Source organism: Bicyclus anynana, chromosome 21 (assembly GCF_947172395.1).
Source record: "Bicyclus anynana chromosome 21, ilBicAnyn1.1, whole genome shotgun sequence".
Taxonomy (NCBI): Eukaryota; Metazoa; Arthropoda; class Insecta; order Lepidoptera; family Nymphalidae; genus Bicyclus; species Bicyclus anynana.
In genome coordinates, this window is record NC_069103.1 from 9,482,613 (window position 1) to 9,502,171 (window position 19,559).

Genomic DNA, 19,559 nt, shown 5'->3' on the forward strand with positions numbered 1-19,559 from the left:
AATACAGAATAGAAACACAAACGTCAAACACATGATTTATTATCTGGTATCTACAATTGAGACAGACCACAGACTCAGACTAGAATTTAAGAATAGGAATCAAAATAACCGCAGGCTAACGGCGCTAACAAATTACCGAAAGCCATCCGAATGCAAATAATTTATATAGGTATTGTGAATATATTACTGTCTCCACCGAAATAAATCAACTAAAATAAGGTAGGTCTGGCTATGCAGCATTGCAGCCAGATATGCCTCATTTTAGGTAGGGTGTTTTTCTGTATTCTGCGGGTAGGATGAAAGTCTGTCAGCCTATAGTTACGTACCTTCCTACATACGTATAGTAGAACCTTCCATACATAGGTATGGTAGGTGTGGTGGCTTTGGAACATAGCAGGTTTCAAGGATCCAGACCCACAACCGTCTAAATATAAATCTATGGTAGGAGCAGGGGCTAACAAACTTTCAGGTTGTCTAAAATGAATGGTAGTTATGTCTTGCTATCACAGCCTCTGTCTTAAGTAAGAATAGGATAGAAAAGTTTTTACATTAATTATTTTAGTAATCATTTCATACAAAAATTACCTCTATACAATATTAGGAGGTACGTATAGATAATCAAGGTTAGTTTACTAGATTCAAAAGCCGAGGCAATTTTTGGTATTTAGGTTAATTTAGTTTTTAAACTAATAAAACAAAATACTGCAATCAGCATTATTTTTATTTCATTAATTTTTTTTCTTAAAATATTATCCTTAATACATATACACTTAATAAGTTGTATAAAATTAACATGTCAATCTACCAAGTATTTGGTGACAATAAACCGTTTGGTGGAGGAATATGACCTGTCTTAATAACATTTTGCAGAAAAACTTCAAATCTCGATTTTGGACCACCTTCATCAATATTTTGCAATATTTTTAGATAGTCTGTAGCTAATACCTGAATTATTTTAATGCCCTGCTTTTTATAATTTTTCAAGAATTCTGAACCACATACAGTAAAAAAATCATGTATCAATGTAGCACTTATGTCTGGTTCAGCTTTTAAATTAATAAAAGAAGCTAACCACTGCCATGCATAACAAAATCCATAAGGGTTTGAAGCATTTATAAATCTTGGTGTCTTTGTTATCCAAATGGCACAGTGCAACCTGAATATACCAGACATTCGTTTTAAAAACTTGTCTTGTTTTTCCACATCATCCTCTTCACTGTAAGTGTAACCTCTAGACAGGTAGAACTCCTTGTCAGTTTGGCCTTCTTTTTGAGGAAGCATCATTGGTACTAAATATGGACAGAATCTATGGAAATAGGCTTCAAGTAGTTTGCCAAAGTCTGGAAACTGAGAACATAACGCAACAGTTACAGCAGCAAGGGGGAATGCAGCTTCAGCATTACTGGAGACTAACAGATCTCCTTGTCTTACAATTTTTTTTGCTAGCAAAGCTGTACAGTAATTGAGGCCCTGTGGATGCTGTGTAGCCGTGACATATGTGTCCAATACTTTCACTTGTTCACCTCTAAGAAGTTTTGCCAATTTATCATACTTATCCTTCATATGGGCGCCACTGACAGAGGATATAGCATTTACAGGAGTATTTACAGCTTTCTGACAGTCAAATCTAAACTTTTTCAAGTTTATATTCTCCATGAGATCTATATAACTCCTCTCATAACTATCTAGGAAATTTTGAAGTTGTTTATAATATGCATAGTTTTTGGCGGAGTAGAACATGGACTGTGCTTTTTTAGCTTGTTCAGCAAGAGCTTGTTGGGTTCGTAAATGTTCAGCAGCTGTTTCTTCTTGTACTTGTTTTGCTTTTAACTCTCTTTGCTTAGCATCCTCTACTTCCCTCTGCATCCTTAAAATTTCCTGGTGCTTTGTGTCATTTAAATCTTCAGTAATTCTACTTTTAATGTGTTCCATTTTGATTGACAGCAACTCTGCCTGTCTCACTAAATTGTCAGTAATGGAACCAGTTTTACAACAGTCCATGATGAGATTAATATTACTCATTATTGTATTTATGTCTGTAACATATTTGTCTAAGATTTCATTAATTAAAGGTTCTGATTGCACAAGATTGTTTATTTCATTATGACATATGCATATTTTAGTTTGACTGTCCATGATAGATGCAAATCTAGTTGTAGATATGTTTTGTTCCTCAAGTATTTTGTTCATGTTCTCTATTGTGTCATGGTTAACCTGATACTTCTGCTCGTACAGTTTAGTCTTCTCCAGTACTGTTGCATTGTCATTCTCCTGTAGTTGTTTGGCTATTTGCAGTTTTCTAGCTCTGAGATCTAAAGATTGTTGTTTACACTCGTCACTTTGTTTCTTCCAATATGCATAGGATGCAACCATTTTGTCCACTAAATTTTTAAAGCATTCTTCAGTAATTTCCTGTAGTCTAGACTCATAATCTTTTAGTATTAGTGTGTGCCGTAAATCGTCACTTATTTTATTGTCTATTAGATCAACTGTTTCTTCTTCATTACGTACTGGTGTGTTAGGATTTGATTTTGATTTTTGTTTTTTCACAGGGCTTCTAGGTCCTATCGTGACTTCTTTGACGAGTGGGCTGATCTCAGCAGCATTTGTTAATGCCGATATACGCAATCTTTCAAAGTCTGCTAATGTATCAGAAATACTTATGTCAAAATGTTTTGTCCCACTTCTAGAATAAGTTATGTCTTCCATAATTACCATTAAAATGTTTATTCAAAATCAGAGTCTGTAATTTTTAAATTTCAATTACAATTAATCAACGTTTTCAAGGGCGGCAGCCGGCAAGTCGATACTCGATACAATGCACAAACATCAACTATATGACATTGACACTTTGACACTGACAGTCACAGACGACAAATGAAGCCACAGAACATCAACAGTGACTAAAAATTCAAAGTTAAAATGTTTTTTAATTTTCATTTTCTGGCCCCAAGTTACTCAACTCAATTTAAGACTATTGGTCGAATGAAATGAATAGAAAGTAAATGAACAATAGACACGAAATTAATTTTGTGTCTGTATTACATTGGCGCGAAAATCGGTATTGATGTTGTCAAAATTTCAAACTTCAAATTCAAACTCAAAGCAAAGCAAAAGTAACAAAGTCAACAAAACATCCTAAACATTTTAAATGGTTCTGAAAAAGAAAATCTTCTTTTGTGAAATTACAATTACCTAAAATGAAAAATAAACATTCTATTAACTGGAAAACTTACGTGCTATAAATGATTCCAATTTACTGAAAAACAGCACTTTCAGTAAATGAACAAAATGGTTTTCCAAAATACTGGTAAATACAGAGCGGATAGGAACGATGCAAATAAAAAGGATGTCGGTGCTTCGTCTGGATCAAGGTTCGTAAATTTTTAAATTTTTAGATCGTGATAAGTAAATTGAAAACACCAAGAATATGTGCAAAGATAATATAACCCTAAAAACTTATGAATATTTTGATTCTAGGGAAGAGACTTCTGAATCGAGAATCCGTGTGGCTTTGGATAACGACAGGATAGATTCTAAATATGGATTCGATAGAGTCAGAGATACCAAAGAGCGTACTGGTTACCTTATAAATATGCACACTGTAAGTTACTTTGTTTTTTTTAACTTATCCTAATAACTATACAAGTCATGCCCAATTTGAATGGTAACAAGAACTGGCTGCATTACCACATTGGACCGCCTGGCTGATCCTCTACTTATATTCTGTATGACATCAATATCACCATCATCATCAGGCTATTTTAATAGCACACACCATAGATGCAAAAATGTACTGCCTACCCTGACGACTCATTACGAACCTGTATTGGAGCAGGAAGTTCTCATTTTGTATAAATTTTATGAACAGTTAACAACCTTATGCACACCACTGCACACACTAGAGCTGGTTTTCTTTTCTTGTAGTACAAGCGTAGAACCACCAATCGGAAAAACTAAAGCTTTAAAAAAAAATATATTATGTTTTAATCCAGGACTCCAACCCAAAATCTGAAGGTCCTAAGCAAAATGCTATTTAGTGGACCAACAAGGCAGTTACAAATAAACATCAAAGTATACACTATGTATAATATTCACATTAATAATCATGATTTTGTACTACAATTAAATATAAGCTTAGATTGTAAATAGATGAAACCAAAGTATATATGTGATAAGAAATAACAGTTTATTAATAATTTTAAAATTATAATTTTTGACTAACATTAAAAGATTTTCCCATAGGTATTGAAACTTTGCAAGCAAAATATATTAACTATCATATACTACAGGAGAATTAATTTTGGTCAGACAAATTCACTAATCTTAATATAATATATAAAAGCAAAAGGTCACTCATCACTAAATATTGAAAAACTACTTAATAACAAAAATTTAAATTTGACAGTGACATAGTTTATAACTTGTAGATGTTTGCTAAGAACAGATTTTGCAACAAGGCCGGAATAAGGAAGTCTATGGTCGTACAAAGTTGCAGACATTTGCTAGTGTTAAAACATAATAAAATGAGTCTTTAAAGAACCTTAACATTTCAGGCAGAAGTATTAGATGAAGACAAAAGACTGGTCTCAGCCATGGACTACTATTTCATAGAGATGGATGGTTCAAGGTTTAAAGTTTCACTCACATTTAACCCATATTTCCTTGTACTACCAAGGAAGGAATGTGAACAAGAAGTAGTACAGTATTTGTCCAAAAAGTTTGCTGGAAACATTAATAAAATTGAGATTATTGAGAAGGAAGATTTGGATTTGGTAAGATTACTTTTGCACAAATATAAAACTCTCCTAGAACTGTGCATATTATAAAACTCTCCTCTATAAAGGTCTACATATGTCTCTTTGTTTGTGAAAACTAGAAAAAAAAAACAAACTTTCATATATTTTTTACCAATAGAAGTGAGGACCTCACTAGGAGAGCTTAGGTATATAATTTAATATGATGATAATAATAATTAATGGAAGAGTCTGAAAAGCTCAAACCACCTGGGAGCTCCCATCGAAAATGCCATCTAATTCCTTCAATATACTAACAATGCATGGTGAGGTATTTTCTTGTGAAAGAAGTTGTAGCTAGTACCTATGTAATGTTTTTAATTTTTATATTTCTCTCCTTGTCTTATAAATAGTTTTCTAACTCAATATCAATGAAATAAATAATTATCAATGTTTTAGCTCAACCATCTCTCAGGCATAAGGCAGCGTTACATAAAACTGTCATTCATATCACAGAATGAGATGATGAAAGTGAGACGGGAGATTTTAACAGCTGTAAATAAAAACAAGGAGAGAGAGAAAAAGGATGCAATTTATTCTGAAATGTTGACCAATGCTCTGACCAGTGCTGCTGCGATTGAGCATGCGAAAAAAACAACTGATCATATGGACAATGTCTTAGATATAAGGTAAATATTGTATTTTTAGTTTAGTAAAACCCCTTACTTAATATACTAAACAATGAAACAAATGCTAAATTCAATTACAAAGAAAAGAGATAATACAAGTGTCAATCCAATCCTGTAACTGGTCTCCTCAGTCATGAGTGTATGATGAGGTATATCATAATAATTCAAAACCTATGAAGTAGAACTTTGGGAGAACAGGTGTTCAAATGTGTCAAGAGAGAATCAGTTTTTTCAATATCAACTGTTATTTATTTTCTTAAAATGTTTGATATTTACATTATTAGAAAAGTGCCTTAGACTATAGACAAGTCATATAACTGGATCTCACAGATATGACACCAGAGGATGAATTAACCAACCCTCACCCCTGTACCGTGCAGGCGAGGACTCAGTTATATGGTATTATGGTATGTGTCAAGAGAGAAACGGTTTTTTCATTATCAACTGATATTTATTTTCTTAAAATGTTTGATATTTACATTATTAGAAAAGTGCCTTAGACTATAGATAAGTCATATGACTGGATCTCACAGATATGACACCAGAGGATGAATTAACAAACCCTCACCCCTGTACCGTGCAGGCGAGGACTCAGTTATATGGTATGGTAACTTAAATATTTCTTTAAATTCAGGGAACATGATGTACCATATCACGTACGAGTATCCATAGACATGAAGATATTCTGTGGTACATGGTACACTGTCAAAAGTAGAGGCACAGAAACGCCTGTATTCACAAAAAGGGAGGACATCATAGAGAGGCCAGATCCTATAGTGCTAGCATTTGACATTGAGACTACAAAACTGCCACTGAAGTTTCCAGATTCACAGACAGATCAAATTATGATGATATCATACATGATAGATGCACAGGGCTATTTGATAACGAACAGGGAGATCATATCGGTTGATGTTGAAGATTTTGAGTATACACCTAAACCAGAGTTTGAAGGGTAAGAATACAAATAATATTGATAACACATTTAACTACATAATATTTTGAATAGTGAAAAGTATAGATAAGGGTGTATTTTGTCAAATTAAGTTCAAACTTAGATTTTTTTTTAATTTTAAGATTACATACTGGTTTTTATTTTACAGACAATTCATAGTTTTCAATGAGCCTAATGAACTAGCTTTGATACAAAAGTTCTTTGATCATATCATGGATGTGAAACCTCATATTTTCGTTACATACAATGGTAAGGACTTTACGTATTAGATATAATATAATTATCTCATTGGTCTAACTCTAGTAGATAGCCTATGCTTCATTTCATCAATAGGAGCAGAACAGTGAAGGGAAATGTTGGGAAAACAGGAGAGGTTACTCCATTACTAATACTAATGGCGGACGAATACGCGGGCGTCCGCTAGTTAAATAAAAATTGTAAAATAAATCAAGGCTTTTGTGATAGCCGCTTGTATTGTTATCCCTGCTTAGACAATTTTTCAAGTTCCTATACTAGACTGCAGTTCTATAAAGCCAAGGGAGACGAATATCTTAGCATTCCATGGATTCACCGTGCGGGTGCCGGATTCATCGCGTGGTAGAGAGAAAAACACCGAGCAAAGTCCAGGACTTGTGACTACTGGATGTAGGGTTAAGGAATTCCTTGACGATCGATCAACACTACACAACCTATCCAAATTTGGTAAGATCCTATTAGAACAGCTTTGGATACTCGTTCTAATATAGAACTAGCTGCACTTCTAGAGAGGCCAAGGTCTTTAAGCAAGTTATAGTAGTTATATATATAAGTTATATATATATAATAATGCATTATAAAACACGTAATTGTAGTATTCAAAATCGCTATACTTTATATAGGTGACTTTTTCGATTGGCCATTCGTGGAGGCGCGAGCGGCGGTACTCGGCCTAGACATGAAACTGGAGATAGGCTTCAGCAAGATAGCGGCCAGAGATGGCACCTACGCGTGCCGCCCGGCCATGCATATGGATTGTTTGTGGTAAGTTCTATAAACCGAAGTATAAGGGGGAGGCTACATCTAATCGTTATATGCTTATTAATCGAATTTATTTTCATTAATTTAAGAACAAATTGACTATAATTAGTATTAGGTGTGAACTAACTTGCGATTTATACCCTCATTTTTAATTTGTTTGCTGGTAAACAGTGCACATTGCAGTTAAACTTTGTAGAGCATTTTTCAAGCTTACAGTCTCCTCCCATATATGTGACTCTGAGACAAACTGTATCATTTATTATTAAAAATTCCTATTTACGAGTGTTAAGATTCTTCAAAATAAGATTAATTTGGTCTAAATTTTTATTTAAACTCTGGTCAGGTAGAGACACTCCGGCAATAGCATCTATCGCCACCTTTCATGAGTTAAAATTCTGTATTTTTTTTTTCAAGCATAGACCATGCCCATAGTTATAGATGCCTCAGCCCTGAAAGAGGTTCATGAGGGAAGAACCCCGCGTTTTTTTTTATTTTTTAAATTAAAGTTTAAATAAAAAGTTGCATAGCGAAACAAATTGTCTAGGGAGGGTAACTGTCGAGACTATCGATTACCCAAACTGCTGCTGTCAAGACTTTTGTGTCAAAGATCGTTTTCCTCAGAGAAAGTTAACACTGGGTTCAACAGCAACTTTTGTGTTTATATAAGTTCTGCATTTATTTCAGTTGGGTCAAAAGAGATTCGTATCTCCCAGTAGGTTCTCAAGGTCTCAAGGCTGTAGCGAAGGCGAAATTGAGATACGACCCAGTTGAGCTAGATCCGGAAGACATGTGTCGCATGGCAGCTGAACAACCACAGGTACATAAACCTTCGATAAAATACACAAAAAACTGAGCTATGGTAGGTGCTTTAAACCATTGGCATGTTATTGAATTTTTAAAACAAATTTTATTTATTTATTTATACTTTATTTGTACAGCACAACATAATAAAAACAAATAACAAGAAAGAAAAAAGTATAGCACAGAAGTAGGATACAAAAGGCGGCCTTATCGCTACATAGCGATTTCTACATACATACATTCAAATGATTACACACTAATACATAAACCAGATTACATAGATAAATATAAAATAATAAAAATACATAACCTAATAAACTAATATATACTGTAGTATGCCATGACAGTAAATGTATACATGCTTTAAAAATTATTAAAGAAGATAATGTTATTTGACAGCTTTTTTAAATATATCCAGTGATTTTGATATTTGTAATTGGAATGAAGTTCCCTATCGCGCGTTGCGAAAGGGGGCAAGACGGAGAAAATTAAGACCAAAAGTTGAACCGACACTTTTTACCCGACTGCGTAAGAAGGAGGGTAAAGTTTTTGCTATAGTTGTAAGCCATGACCTTAAGACAGCTGGTGAGTTCTAGGGTAGCGATGATAGCTATATATATGCGAAAAACAAATTTTATAGAGGCGAAAGTTCGTGTTTCTGTGTTTTTGTCACTCCTTCACGCCGCAGCTACTAAACCGATTTAGCTTTCATTTGAAAATTAAGATATGAGCACAGGCTATTCTTTTACTAACTTTTCCGGAAAAATCCATGGTTCATAAATCTAAACTAATATTTATAATAGTATGGTAAAATTTGTGATGTATGAGGTAATCTCTGGATCTACTAAAGACTAAACCGGATTTTGATTTGATTTTATTTGTGAGTGTCGCAATATTTTATATCCCTATTGCTACGGGAAGGTGACCTACTAGGGTGAAACTACGAAGAGTCCGCTACTTTGTTAAAAACTGATGACATGAAAACGAAGTCGTGTCATGAAAACGAAGTCGTGGTCAATAGCTAACATTACAAAAAATAATGCCATTACCAAAAAACAATACCAAATATATAATTTGACATAATTCATGCAACTTTTGCGTTGCACTGCAATTAAATAGCTGCTTCAATTACAGGTGTTGTCGAATTACTCAGTGTCAGACGCTGTAGCCACCTACTATCTGTACATGAAGTATGTCCATCCATTTATATTCGCGCTCTGCACTATTATTCCGTTGGAACCAGATGAGGTGAGTCCATCAGTACAATACTATTTAGCAATTTCTGATTAAGCCCAGTGGATACCCCTGTTTCCGATTCCGGAGGGTGTTGGTTCGATTCCGGTCCTGGGCATGCGCCTCCAACTTTTCAGTTGTGTGCATTTTTTTAAGAAATTAATTATCACGTGTCTCAAACGGTGAAGGAAAACATCGTGAGGAAACCTGCATACCAGAGAATTTTCTTAATTCTCTGCGTGTTGAAGTCTGCCAATCCGCATTGGGCCAGCATGGTGGACTATTGGCCTAATCCCTCTCATTCTGAGAGGGGATTCGAGTTCAGCAGTGAGCCGAATATGGGTTGATAACGAACGAACGAAGCTTGACCAGGTCTGCTAATTGGTTATATTTAAGAGATATTGCAACTACTTCTAAAAACATTTGTTTTTATTAAAATAGGTTCTTCGAAAAGGCTCAGGCACACTATGCGAATCTCTGTTGATGGTCGAAGCATTCCACGCGAACATAGTGTTCCCAAACAAACAGGTGGAAGAACTGAACAAATTGACCAGCGATGGTCATGTTCTTGAGACAGAGACTTACGTTGGGGGGCATGTGGAAGCACTTGAGTCAGGTTAGTTTATCTGAATTGTTTTTAGTCGTTATCTCAATAAAATGTCACCTTTTCAGCTCAATATCACGTGTCTTGCGCTTTCTAGACACTACCAGCTATATTTATAAAACCTCAATTTTCTTCAAAGTAAAGTAGATCTAATCGCTACTGTTTAAAGTTCACTTTACCTTGAAGGAATTGTGGTTTAAATCTTAATCCATATGTATATAAACCATATGATATGCAAGTACTATGGTAGATAAGCCAGGCTAGACAAGCCTGGAATAAAATTTAAAAAAAAATTGTAAGACTTTTAATTGACCAACTAAACTGGACCGAAACCGAAACGCACTTGGCTGGTTTTTTTTTTCAGAATATTTTGTATGTGTAGCTGCCTACCACAAATAAACTTGATTTCTGAAAGAAAGAAACCAATTTTATAGGATTAGTTTATAGGTATCTTACTATTACATATCCGCTTAATACTTTACATATCTAGAAATAATCAGAAAAATAATGCAATTTTTGGTATATTTTTTATAGGTGTATTTCGAGCCGATATAAAATGCAAATTCAGAATAGTCCCAACTGCTATAGACAAATTGATGGAAAATACAGAGAAGACCATGAAGCATGCCATAGAGGTCGAAGAAGGCATACCGTTAGATTTAGTGACCAATTTTGATGAGGTTTGCGAGGAAATAAATTCAAAGTTACAGCATATGAAAGATCACCCGAGAAGAGATGAAAATCCGTTGATTTACCATTTGGACGTGGGCGCTATGTATCCTAACATTATTTTGACTAACAGGTGATTATTTTGTAATAATACTTTGTTGTGGCTGGTGGAGGGCTTCGGCCGTGGCTAGTTACCACCCTACCGCCAAGCGATTTAGCGTTCCGGTACGATGCCGTGTAGTAACCGAAAGGAGTGTGGACTTTCATCCTCCTCCTAAAAAGTTAGCCCGCTTTCATCTTAGATTGCATCATCACTTACCATCAGCTGAGATTGTAGTCAAGGGCTAACTTGTAAAGAATAAAAAAAAACATCTCCACGAAAGAAAAAAAGAAAAATTAATAATACCTACTTACATGCCTTGACCTCTTAGCGGTTTGGATTGCATCACGATTTTGTTGATTGAAAATGAAAATAATTGGAATTATTAAACATCTCATTTAATTTTCATAGATGTGCGCTAATTTCGAAGCAGTGATAGTTCTATTTTTAATAAGTTGTACGATGTTAGGTTTCGAAATGTTTTGATGTTAAAGTAATATGTTATTAAAATACGGGTGCGACGAATTTCCAGTCGGTCCCAAGCTGCGAAAACCCACGCTAAGTCATTTCCTGTAAAGTTATGATAAAATCTATAATCATGGTCAAATAATAAATGTTTCTATATCGTGTCGCGTCTTAAGCATAGACTAGCGGACGCTCGCGAATTCGACCGCGTGGAATTCAGTTTCTTATAAATCCCGCGGGAACCACGGATTTTTACGGGATGAAAAGTAGCCTATGTGTTAATCCAGAGTAAAATCTATATCCGTTCCAAATTTCAGCCAAATCGCTTTAGTAATGAGACAGTTTCATACAAACTTTCATCCCTTATTTTATCCCCTTGGGGGTAGGATTGATCAAAAACCTTTCTTAGCGGATGTCTACGTCATAACATCTAAATTTTTTTTTTTTTTTTTATTGAGAAAGAATACAATAAGGAACTTAAGCTAACTTATCCTAATAACTATACAAATCATGCCCACGTGGAATGGTGGCAAGAATACTGGCTGCATTTCCGCGCTGGACAGCCAGGCTTATCCTTTTCGAAATTATATCCATTATCTGCCAAGAAATGCAACACTATATGACGTTTTCAATGCAGTAATCGATTTGACGTTTGCTGTCAATTGTCATGTCATAGTTGCTTTAAGGGCGCCATCTTGATTTAACTCAAAAACTTGGGTTTTATTTTTATTTATTTCTTTTTATTTAGTTACATTATTCACTTTAATAAATTTTAATAAGATCCTTGTATTTTTAAAATTTTTAATGGGGTGCAAGAGTGGACCTGAAATGGACCATCTCCTTTCAGCCTGATCAGTCCAGTGGTGTGCGTTGATAGATCAGTCTGTCTGTGACTATGTCAGTCAGTCACCTTTGAGTTTTATATATTTAGATTACAGCCATCCGCGATGGTGAACGCGAGCATATGTGCTGTGTGCGACTACAACCGGCCCGGCGCCGACTGCCAGAGGCACATGGATTGGATGTGGCGCGGGGACTTCTGTGAGTCGAACAACTCTTATTCCATTTGGCTGAAGCTATTCGTCCGGTAACCGGAATAATAAAATTATTTTATTTTTCCGGTAACTGTATGAATAAATGCATTTATAATTTGTATTCCGGATTATAAAATGTACAATTTACCCAGTAATTTTATTTTACTCACGCAATTTCTTATTTATTTTTAAATTGTCATATATTTTTAATTATGATATTCCCGTTCAACTCCAATTAGTCGAAATGCCTGTGTTAGGAGTGGGGACGACAATTATCTAGAGGGCGGGAATCGAACCCATGAATTCTCGGTGTAAAACCGGTCCCTTTACTGTGGAGCTAATGAAACTCATTCCTAAATCCTATTATAGCTCCTAAATGATGCTCATTATCGCTCCACCCTGATTTGTCTAATTAAAGATTCCAAACAGTCTATATGCTGAAGCCAACTCATTTTATTTTTTTACCGTCGTATCTGTAAAAGGTATCTACATAGTACGTAGATTAATTATTCTAGAAACAAAAAAAAAATCCAAACACAAAACTTTATAAAAATCGTCGCATCCGTTTCCTAGATCTCAAAAGTGTTGAATCAAATATATTATTATTTATTACATTTAATAATTCTTCGATTCCAATGTTTATTGATTGTAACCACATTTATTTCTGTGGATGTGAATTGTATTCAAATTCGTATATTTCCAGTGCCAGCAACCAGGAGTGAATATCAGAGAATACAACAGCAATTGGAAACAGAGAAGTTCCCTCCCCTACATCCTGGTGGGCCGCCGAGGGCGTTCCACACTTTACCTAAGGAGGATCAGGTTTGTGACTGCTTATACATCTAGGTGTCTAGTAGAAGGTTGGTATTGATGGCTAAGTAGTAAGTTCTAAGGTATCATATGCTAGCAAATGTAAATGAAGGATTTTTCAAATAATTTTGGGTAAAATCGCTATTCCTAAAAGCTAAACTTTATCCAAATCAAAGAGTTGTATTATACACAAAATATATGTATATGAGAAATATACAAAAATGTCTCTGTTCAATTCAAAAAAGATTTTCTATTTCATTTTGTCTACTATTTTAATTTTGAAAGATACCATATTATGAACCAATGCGAAAAATATCACTTTTTTTTCAGGCTGCGTATGAAAAGAAGCGTTTAGCGGATTATTGTAAAGTTGCATATAAGAAAACTAAAGTGACACGAACCGAAGTGCGTACGACCACGATATGTCAGAAAGAGAACTCTTTCTACGTCGATACTGTCAGAGCGTTTCGGTGAGAATGACTTTACAAAGGAGATGGTCCATTTCAGGTCCACTTTTGTACTTCGTATCATTAAAAATTAAAAAATACAAGGATTTTATTAAAATTTATTAAAGTGAACAAATTTTACTAAATTAAAAGAAATAAAAAAAATAAAAACCCAAGTTTTTGAGTTATATCAAGATGGCGCCCATTGAGCAACTATGACAAGACAATTGACAGCAAAAGTCAAATCGATTACTGCATTGAAAACGTCATCTATCCGCCATTATAAATGTTGCATTTCTTGGGAGATAATGAATATTATTTCGAAAGAATTAAAGTAAATTCGTAGATTTGTATAATCAAAAATAGTTAAAAAAATATCTTCTTTTATTTCCGCTAGGGTACAATGACTGATCCTGGGCTCCATACAATTTTGGACTATCTCCTTTCAATCTCAAAGCTCAAATATAAATGCATAGCTTTTACATTGAATTATTTTTCGGACCAAAACTAAATTTGGTGACTTTATACATCATCAGGGATCGCCGCTACGAATACAAGGCATTAAACAAACAGGCAAAAGCCATGGTCGTTCAAGCAGTCGCCAGTGGAGACGCGGCCGAGATCAAAAGTGCTAAAAGTCGTGAGGTTCTGTACGACTCGCTCCAGTTGGCTCACAAGTGTATTCTGAACTCTTTCTATGGATATGTTATGAGGAGAGGGTAAGAACTAACAGCTGCAATAAATAGTGTACCTGTAACCTTATGAAACAAATTTTGGAATGTTAATAAGAAAGTCATCATTATCATTAACAGTCAATGAAAGTCCACTGCTGGACATAGGCCTCTTGCATGTTATTTCAAACAAATGGTCTCGAGCCATAAAAGTCAACCGAAACTAAACATTTAAAGTCATGTAATGGACATACAATCTACATGAACTGTATTTGTCAAACCTGGAACATAATTAATTTAATTTCAAGTAAAAATTAGATAATAAATTTTTAACTTTTGACTCGCGCTACGTTAAGCTGTTTTAGCTCACTGAGCTTACGGCTAGTTAAAGGCTAGCTAGATAAAGGACGATACACAGCTAAGAAGTTTTAGCTTAGCTAAAACTTCTTAGCTGTGTATCGTCCTTTATTCCATTCCGTGTAGCCTAAAATGCAACAACACATTTGTCTCTTTCATAGATTGTCTTTCTCCTTTTCATCCTTCTCTTTTTCATTTTTACTGTCTTAAAAGATGTTTGCAATGGTTGCCTAGTTTTATTCTTATTCTGATATTCTAATATTCTGGCATAAAAGCTTTTCCTCGTACCTATATATTAAACCCGTAAGCTGTTGTATGGTTTATAAGTATTATAATGGGCTATATGTTTTAGAGCTCGATGGCACAGTATGGAAATGGCGGGTATAGTGTGCTACACCGGTGCTAACATCATCATGAAGGCTCGTGAAATTATCGAGCAAGTTGGACGACCGCTCGAACTGGATACAGATGGTAAAACCATTAAATTTTGGCATAATATTGTTATCATAAAACCTACCAATCCATTAAGGCTATAGAATGCATCAGTGGCATAATTCGTGAGAAGAAAACATATATTGTGTACCAATAGCGGCAGAATAGAAATATCACTCTCTCTCTATCTCCCTCTTTTTCCCTAACACAAAGGACTGTATATTTTGGATTGCGCTATTTTGTCTTTTTCTTGTCTGAAGATATGTCGTGGAGCAAGTCTTGGGCATACAGAGCAAGAATTACTTTGGTTCGTTTTTTTCTCTTATATATATTTCTATTTATTTCTTATTAGGTATTTGGTGCATATTGCCATCATCGTTTCCCGAAAACGTGACAATATACACAAAGCACCAAAAGAAGAAGAAAATCAACGTGTCGTACCCCAACGCAGTGCTCAACGCTATGGTGAAGGTAAGATATCTAGAATGGTAATGGCAAGCATGAATTGTCGCGACATGATTTTCAAACTTTAAACTTACTAACTGAGAGGTTCCCCCCCACCTGCTGCATCATTGTCGTACCCATATCCTCTAGTCTTTTTGACTGCGGTAGGAGGGTATGGTTAAGGGAATAGTCATGGTCATATTGATCAAATTATATGGCACTTTAAAAAAAAATTGCATTTATAACATAGGTTTTTATGCGAGTAATAAAAAAGGTGCACGTTTATTTTGTTTATCTAGGATCACTTTACCAACGATCAATATTACGAGCTAACAGATCCAGTTGAAAAAACATACGAGAAAAGGTCTGAAAATTCAATTTTCTTCGAAGTTGACGGTCCCTACCTTGCCATGGTGCTGCCAGCCTCGAAGGAAGAAGGGAAGAAGCTTAAAAAGCGATACGCTGTTTTCAATTTTGATGGTTCTTTGGCTGAATTAAAAGGTAAAAGACATTCTTGGAAATATGTATTTATTGAATCGCATATTAGACTCCCTTTTATGGTATGAGAAGACTTATGTAACATTTTCAAATTCATCAGGTTTCGAAGTAAAGCGTCGTGGGGAATTGCAATTAATTAAAATATTCCAATCTTCCGTATTCGAGGCGTTTTTAAAGGGGAACGATCTAAAGTCATGTTACGGAGCAGTCGCTAAAGTAGCAGATTATTGGCTCGATGTTCTATACAGCAAGGGATCTAATATGCCCGATTCGGAGTTGTTCGAACTGATATCGGAAAATAGATCGATGTCAAAGAAGCTTGAAGATTATGGTGGGCAAAAGTCAACATCGATTTCTACTGCGAAAAGATTAGCGGAGTTCTTAGGAGATCAGATGGTGAAGGACGCTGGGTTGGCTTGCAGGTAAGCTTACTTACATTTCCATTGTACTATGAGTTAATTTTACAAATATGTATTTGAAACAGAAATTAGGTCAAGTGGATATCAAAAATATTCGATATATTTTAGAAATTGCGTATAATATTAATATGAGCATTGCGTATAATATGAGCATTTCTACTGCCCTAACCCTTTTCATTCTGACAGGAGACTCGAGCTCAGCGGTGAGCCGAATATGAGTTAATTATGATGATGATGATTTATATTTTTATAACTTGAATAAAGTTGCACGCAAGCTAGCACAGAAGTCTGTTATTTCTAACCTTAATTATTCGGGACAATACCTACGATCCTTGCATATCTTCCCTGGTTCTTCCATTCTCATCTATCCTTTTATACAAATTCGTCTATTTCTGGTACTCTTGACCTGGCCGAGAATGTGCTGGATTTGCTCAGGAACGTTCGTCTTCTTCCCCTTTAGATTCTTCCTCGTTTGAATAATCTTTTTTGATCTTTTTTCATTCTTCTTTTCCCCGTACTCTAACGACCTAAGCACTCTTTTTCTCGGTTTTAGTCGCTACATCTCCTTTAATACTTTAGTTGTAATAATTCGATTTAAGGTTTATTATATCACGGAAACCCGATGGCGCTCCTGTTACCGAGCGAGCCGTGCCACTTGCCATCTTCCAATCGCCAGCAGCGGTCAAGAGACACCACTTGAGAAGGTGGCTCAAGGACAACACCATAACTGAGGACATAGACATTAGAGATGTGTTGGATTGGGCGTACTATATCGAAAGGCTTAGCGGCGCCATACAAAAGATTATCACGATACCTGCTGCTCTGCAAGGTGTAAGTATTTATAGTGTCATTATAATATAACTGACGTAGTATTGACGAAATGTGTTTTCCGTAGATCTTTGAAATCCTCACATGAGCAATTAACAGTAAGCAAAAAGCAATATGACATTGAGGATTTAACTTTATTGTGACAGCCTTTTAGCTAATTTGGAAATTTTCTCTTGTCTATGTTAATTATATTTACGCTCTAGCGATCTTGACATTTATTCTAGTTTAAAGGTTTTTAAAAATACTTAATATTTCTTTTATGTTATGGAATTCAAATAGCATAAATGCATTTTTCTATAGCTCGATAACCCAGTTCCTCGTGTCCAATATCCTGACTGGTTGCACAAGAAAATGCTAGCGAAAAGTGACAAATTCAAAACTAGGAAGATCACGGATATGTTCACAGCCAAACCTAAGGAATTAGCAAGTGAGCAAAATGGTGAAGAAGAAGAACCTTCCGAAAACAATGCCGATGCGGTAAGTTTTGCTTGACTGCCTAAACTTGACTGTCAAATTTTGTTCTAAATTTGACAGTGACTGTCGTATTTTGTTATACTGTAGTGCGACGTAAGTAGTTTCAGTGTAGTAAGGCTATTATTGATAGGTCGCGAAGCTTGCAGTAGCCAAGTAAACTCTTATATTGGATTTCACATAGACTTTGGTGCAATTTGCAGTGGAGTTTCGTTATTCAACTGGCCGTATTGGTACACACCGTACCGAATTGGTACCGTGTTGGAATTCAGGTCACAATAATCGGAGAGATCTAGGTTCCTAATTAGAATCTACTCTGTTTGTCTACAATTTTTCATATAAAAATGAAATGAGGTGGAAAGACGATATCATCAAGATGGTGGGTTATATTTGGATTTTGACATGAAAGGATTGAAAGAGGTTAAAGGAGGCCTACACCAATATGGTAGTATATTACCGATGAATTAAGAGGAAGAGATTATTTTTTGTATCTTTCCTATCATGTCATATTAGCTGATTATATAACAAATTATATTAATTATTTCGTTTTGGTTGTAAAACATTAATCTTTTTTTAAAGAACTCAGAACTGGATATTGAAGACATCGGCAAAGACCCATCCGAGCCCCACGTCATACGACCGATAGTGCACAGCGTCAAGCGCAAACGTGAAGAGTCGCCAGTGAAAGAGGCCGCCACTTGGAGAGAGGCCTTGGGACCTCCGCCGCCTTTTGGCACTACCAAGGTATGGACTCTACTCTTAGAATGAGATGGGTTAGGCCAATAGTCCACCACGCTGGCCCAATGTGGATTGCCAAACTTCACACACGCAGAGAATTAAGAAAAATCTCTGGTATGCCGGTTTCCTTACAATGTCTTTCCTTCACCGTTTGAGATATGTGATATTTAATTTCTTAAAAACACATAATTGAAAAGTTGGACGTGCATGCCCCGGACCGGATTCGACCCCACACCCTCCGAAATTAGAGGCAGAGGTCATATTCACTTGACTTTCACGGCTACCAAGGTATGCTCATAGATAAATGATGAAATAATAATTAAAGCCTCAGTAGTGCAACAGTTTATCGGACCTCAAGACTCAACACCATAATAGGTTTGATCTCTGCCCGTTGGTCTATTGACGTAGCCACTTCTAAACCCTTCAAATTTACTATTTGGTTATTTTATAATTTTCTTTTTTAATTATTTGTCAACATTGAACTTTAATTGAATATGCAATTTCGAAAAGGGCAATTTTTTTTAAAATTCCTGGACATTTTAAATTTTCAGATATCTGCACTTTTCGAAATTGCATATTCAATTAATTTTAACGGTATAGGAACAGGATTCATTCATCAGTTCTGTCAAGCGACTTGCAGATTAGTATCTTGGTGTTGGAATGATGATATTGATTTGGTGTTTTTAATATTTTTAGGAAGAACGAAGGGCATGGATAATATTTCAAAAGAAGAAATGGATGTGGCAAATGAACCAACGTGGCTTTCGTAACAAGAGTAAAAGAGGTAACAGATCTGACATCTGACAAAAGATTCTGACAGTTATCATTTGCGAAGCATCACAAATACAAACTAAAATAATATTGTTATAGGTAAAATAGACAACAATGCACCCATATCAATACCTAAAAGTACGGGTCCGACAAATACTTTGGGAGGATTTATAAAGAGGGCGCAACGCACTTTACTGAATACGCCGTGGCAGATTATACAGGTAAACTAAATAAGTTATGTATTTTTTTCATTTATTTTTATATGCATTGTATGCAATCATAAATTAATCTCCATCAACCCATTATCACTACTACAGAGAAAGAAGTAAGAGAATAGGATGGGATGAGATACACTTCAAAATTTGATAATA

General features: G+C 35.3%; 2 protein-coding genes across 2 annotated transcripts in view; one reads left to right on the plus strand and one right to left on the minus strand.

The window, feature by feature from the left end:
* Positions 1 to 703: 703 nt before the first annotated feature.
* LOC112044359 (mRNA export factor Gle1) lies at positions 704 to 2,837 on the minus strand. Its single transcript, XM_024080182.2, has one exon. The coding sequence runs from the start codon at positions 2,716 to 2,718 to the stop codon at positions 802 to 804; it is 1,917 nt and encodes a 638-aa protein (XP_023935950.1). The 5' UTR covers positions 2,719 to 2,837; the 3' UTR covers positions 704 to 801.
* Positions 2,838 to 3,083: 246 nt separating this feature from the next.
* LOC112044358 (DNA polymerase epsilon catalytic subunit 1) overlaps positions 3,084 to 19,559 on the plus strand; it is a 31,110-nt gene continuing 14,634 nt past the window's right edge. Inside the window, exons 1-24 of the mRNA XM_024080181.2 lie at positions 3,084 to 3,374; positions 3,481 to 3,604; positions 4,557 to 4,775; positions 5,196 to 5,425; positions 6,060 to 6,380; positions 6,529 to 6,629; positions 7,259 to 7,400; positions 8,082 to 8,214; positions 9,333 to 9,446; positions 9,873 to 10,047; positions 10,570 to 10,837; positions 12,201 to 12,310; positions 13,007 to 13,125; positions 13,444 to 13,583; positions 14,096 to 14,278; positions 14,940 to 15,058; positions 15,372 to 15,490; positions 15,763 to 15,964; positions 16,062 to 16,383; positions 16,980 to 17,211; positions 17,509 to 17,685; positions 18,259 to 18,423; positions 19,114 to 19,201; positions 19,288 to 19,409. Of these exons, the coding sequence (XP_023935949.1) occupies positions 3,283 to 3,374; positions 3,481 to 3,604; positions 4,557 to 4,775; positions 5,196 to 5,425; positions 6,060 to 6,380; positions 6,529 to 6,629; positions 7,259 to 7,400; positions 8,082 to 8,214; positions 9,333 to 9,446; positions 9,873 to 10,047; positions 10,570 to 10,837; positions 12,201 to 12,310; positions 13,007 to 13,125; positions 13,444 to 13,583; positions 14,096 to 14,278; positions 14,940 to 15,058; positions 15,372 to 15,490; positions 15,763 to 15,964; positions 16,062 to 16,383; positions 16,980 to 17,211; positions 17,509 to 17,685; positions 18,259 to 18,423; positions 19,114 to 19,201; positions 19,288 to 19,409 (4,017 nt within the window). The 5' untranslated portion in view covers positions 3,084 to 3,282. The remainder of the gene's footprint in view (positions 3,375 to 3,480; positions 3,605 to 4,556; positions 4,776 to 5,195; positions 5,426 to 6,059; positions 6,381 to 6,528; positions 6,630 to 7,258; positions 7,401 to 8,081; positions 8,215 to 9,332; positions 9,447 to 9,872; positions 10,048 to 10,569; positions 10,838 to 12,200; positions 12,311 to 13,006; positions 13,126 to 13,443; positions 13,584 to 14,095; positions 14,279 to 14,939; positions 15,059 to 15,371; positions 15,491 to 15,762; positions 15,965 to 16,061; positions 16,384 to 16,979; positions 17,212 to 17,508; positions 17,686 to 18,258; positions 18,424 to 19,113; positions 19,202 to 19,287; positions 19,410 to 19,559) is intronic.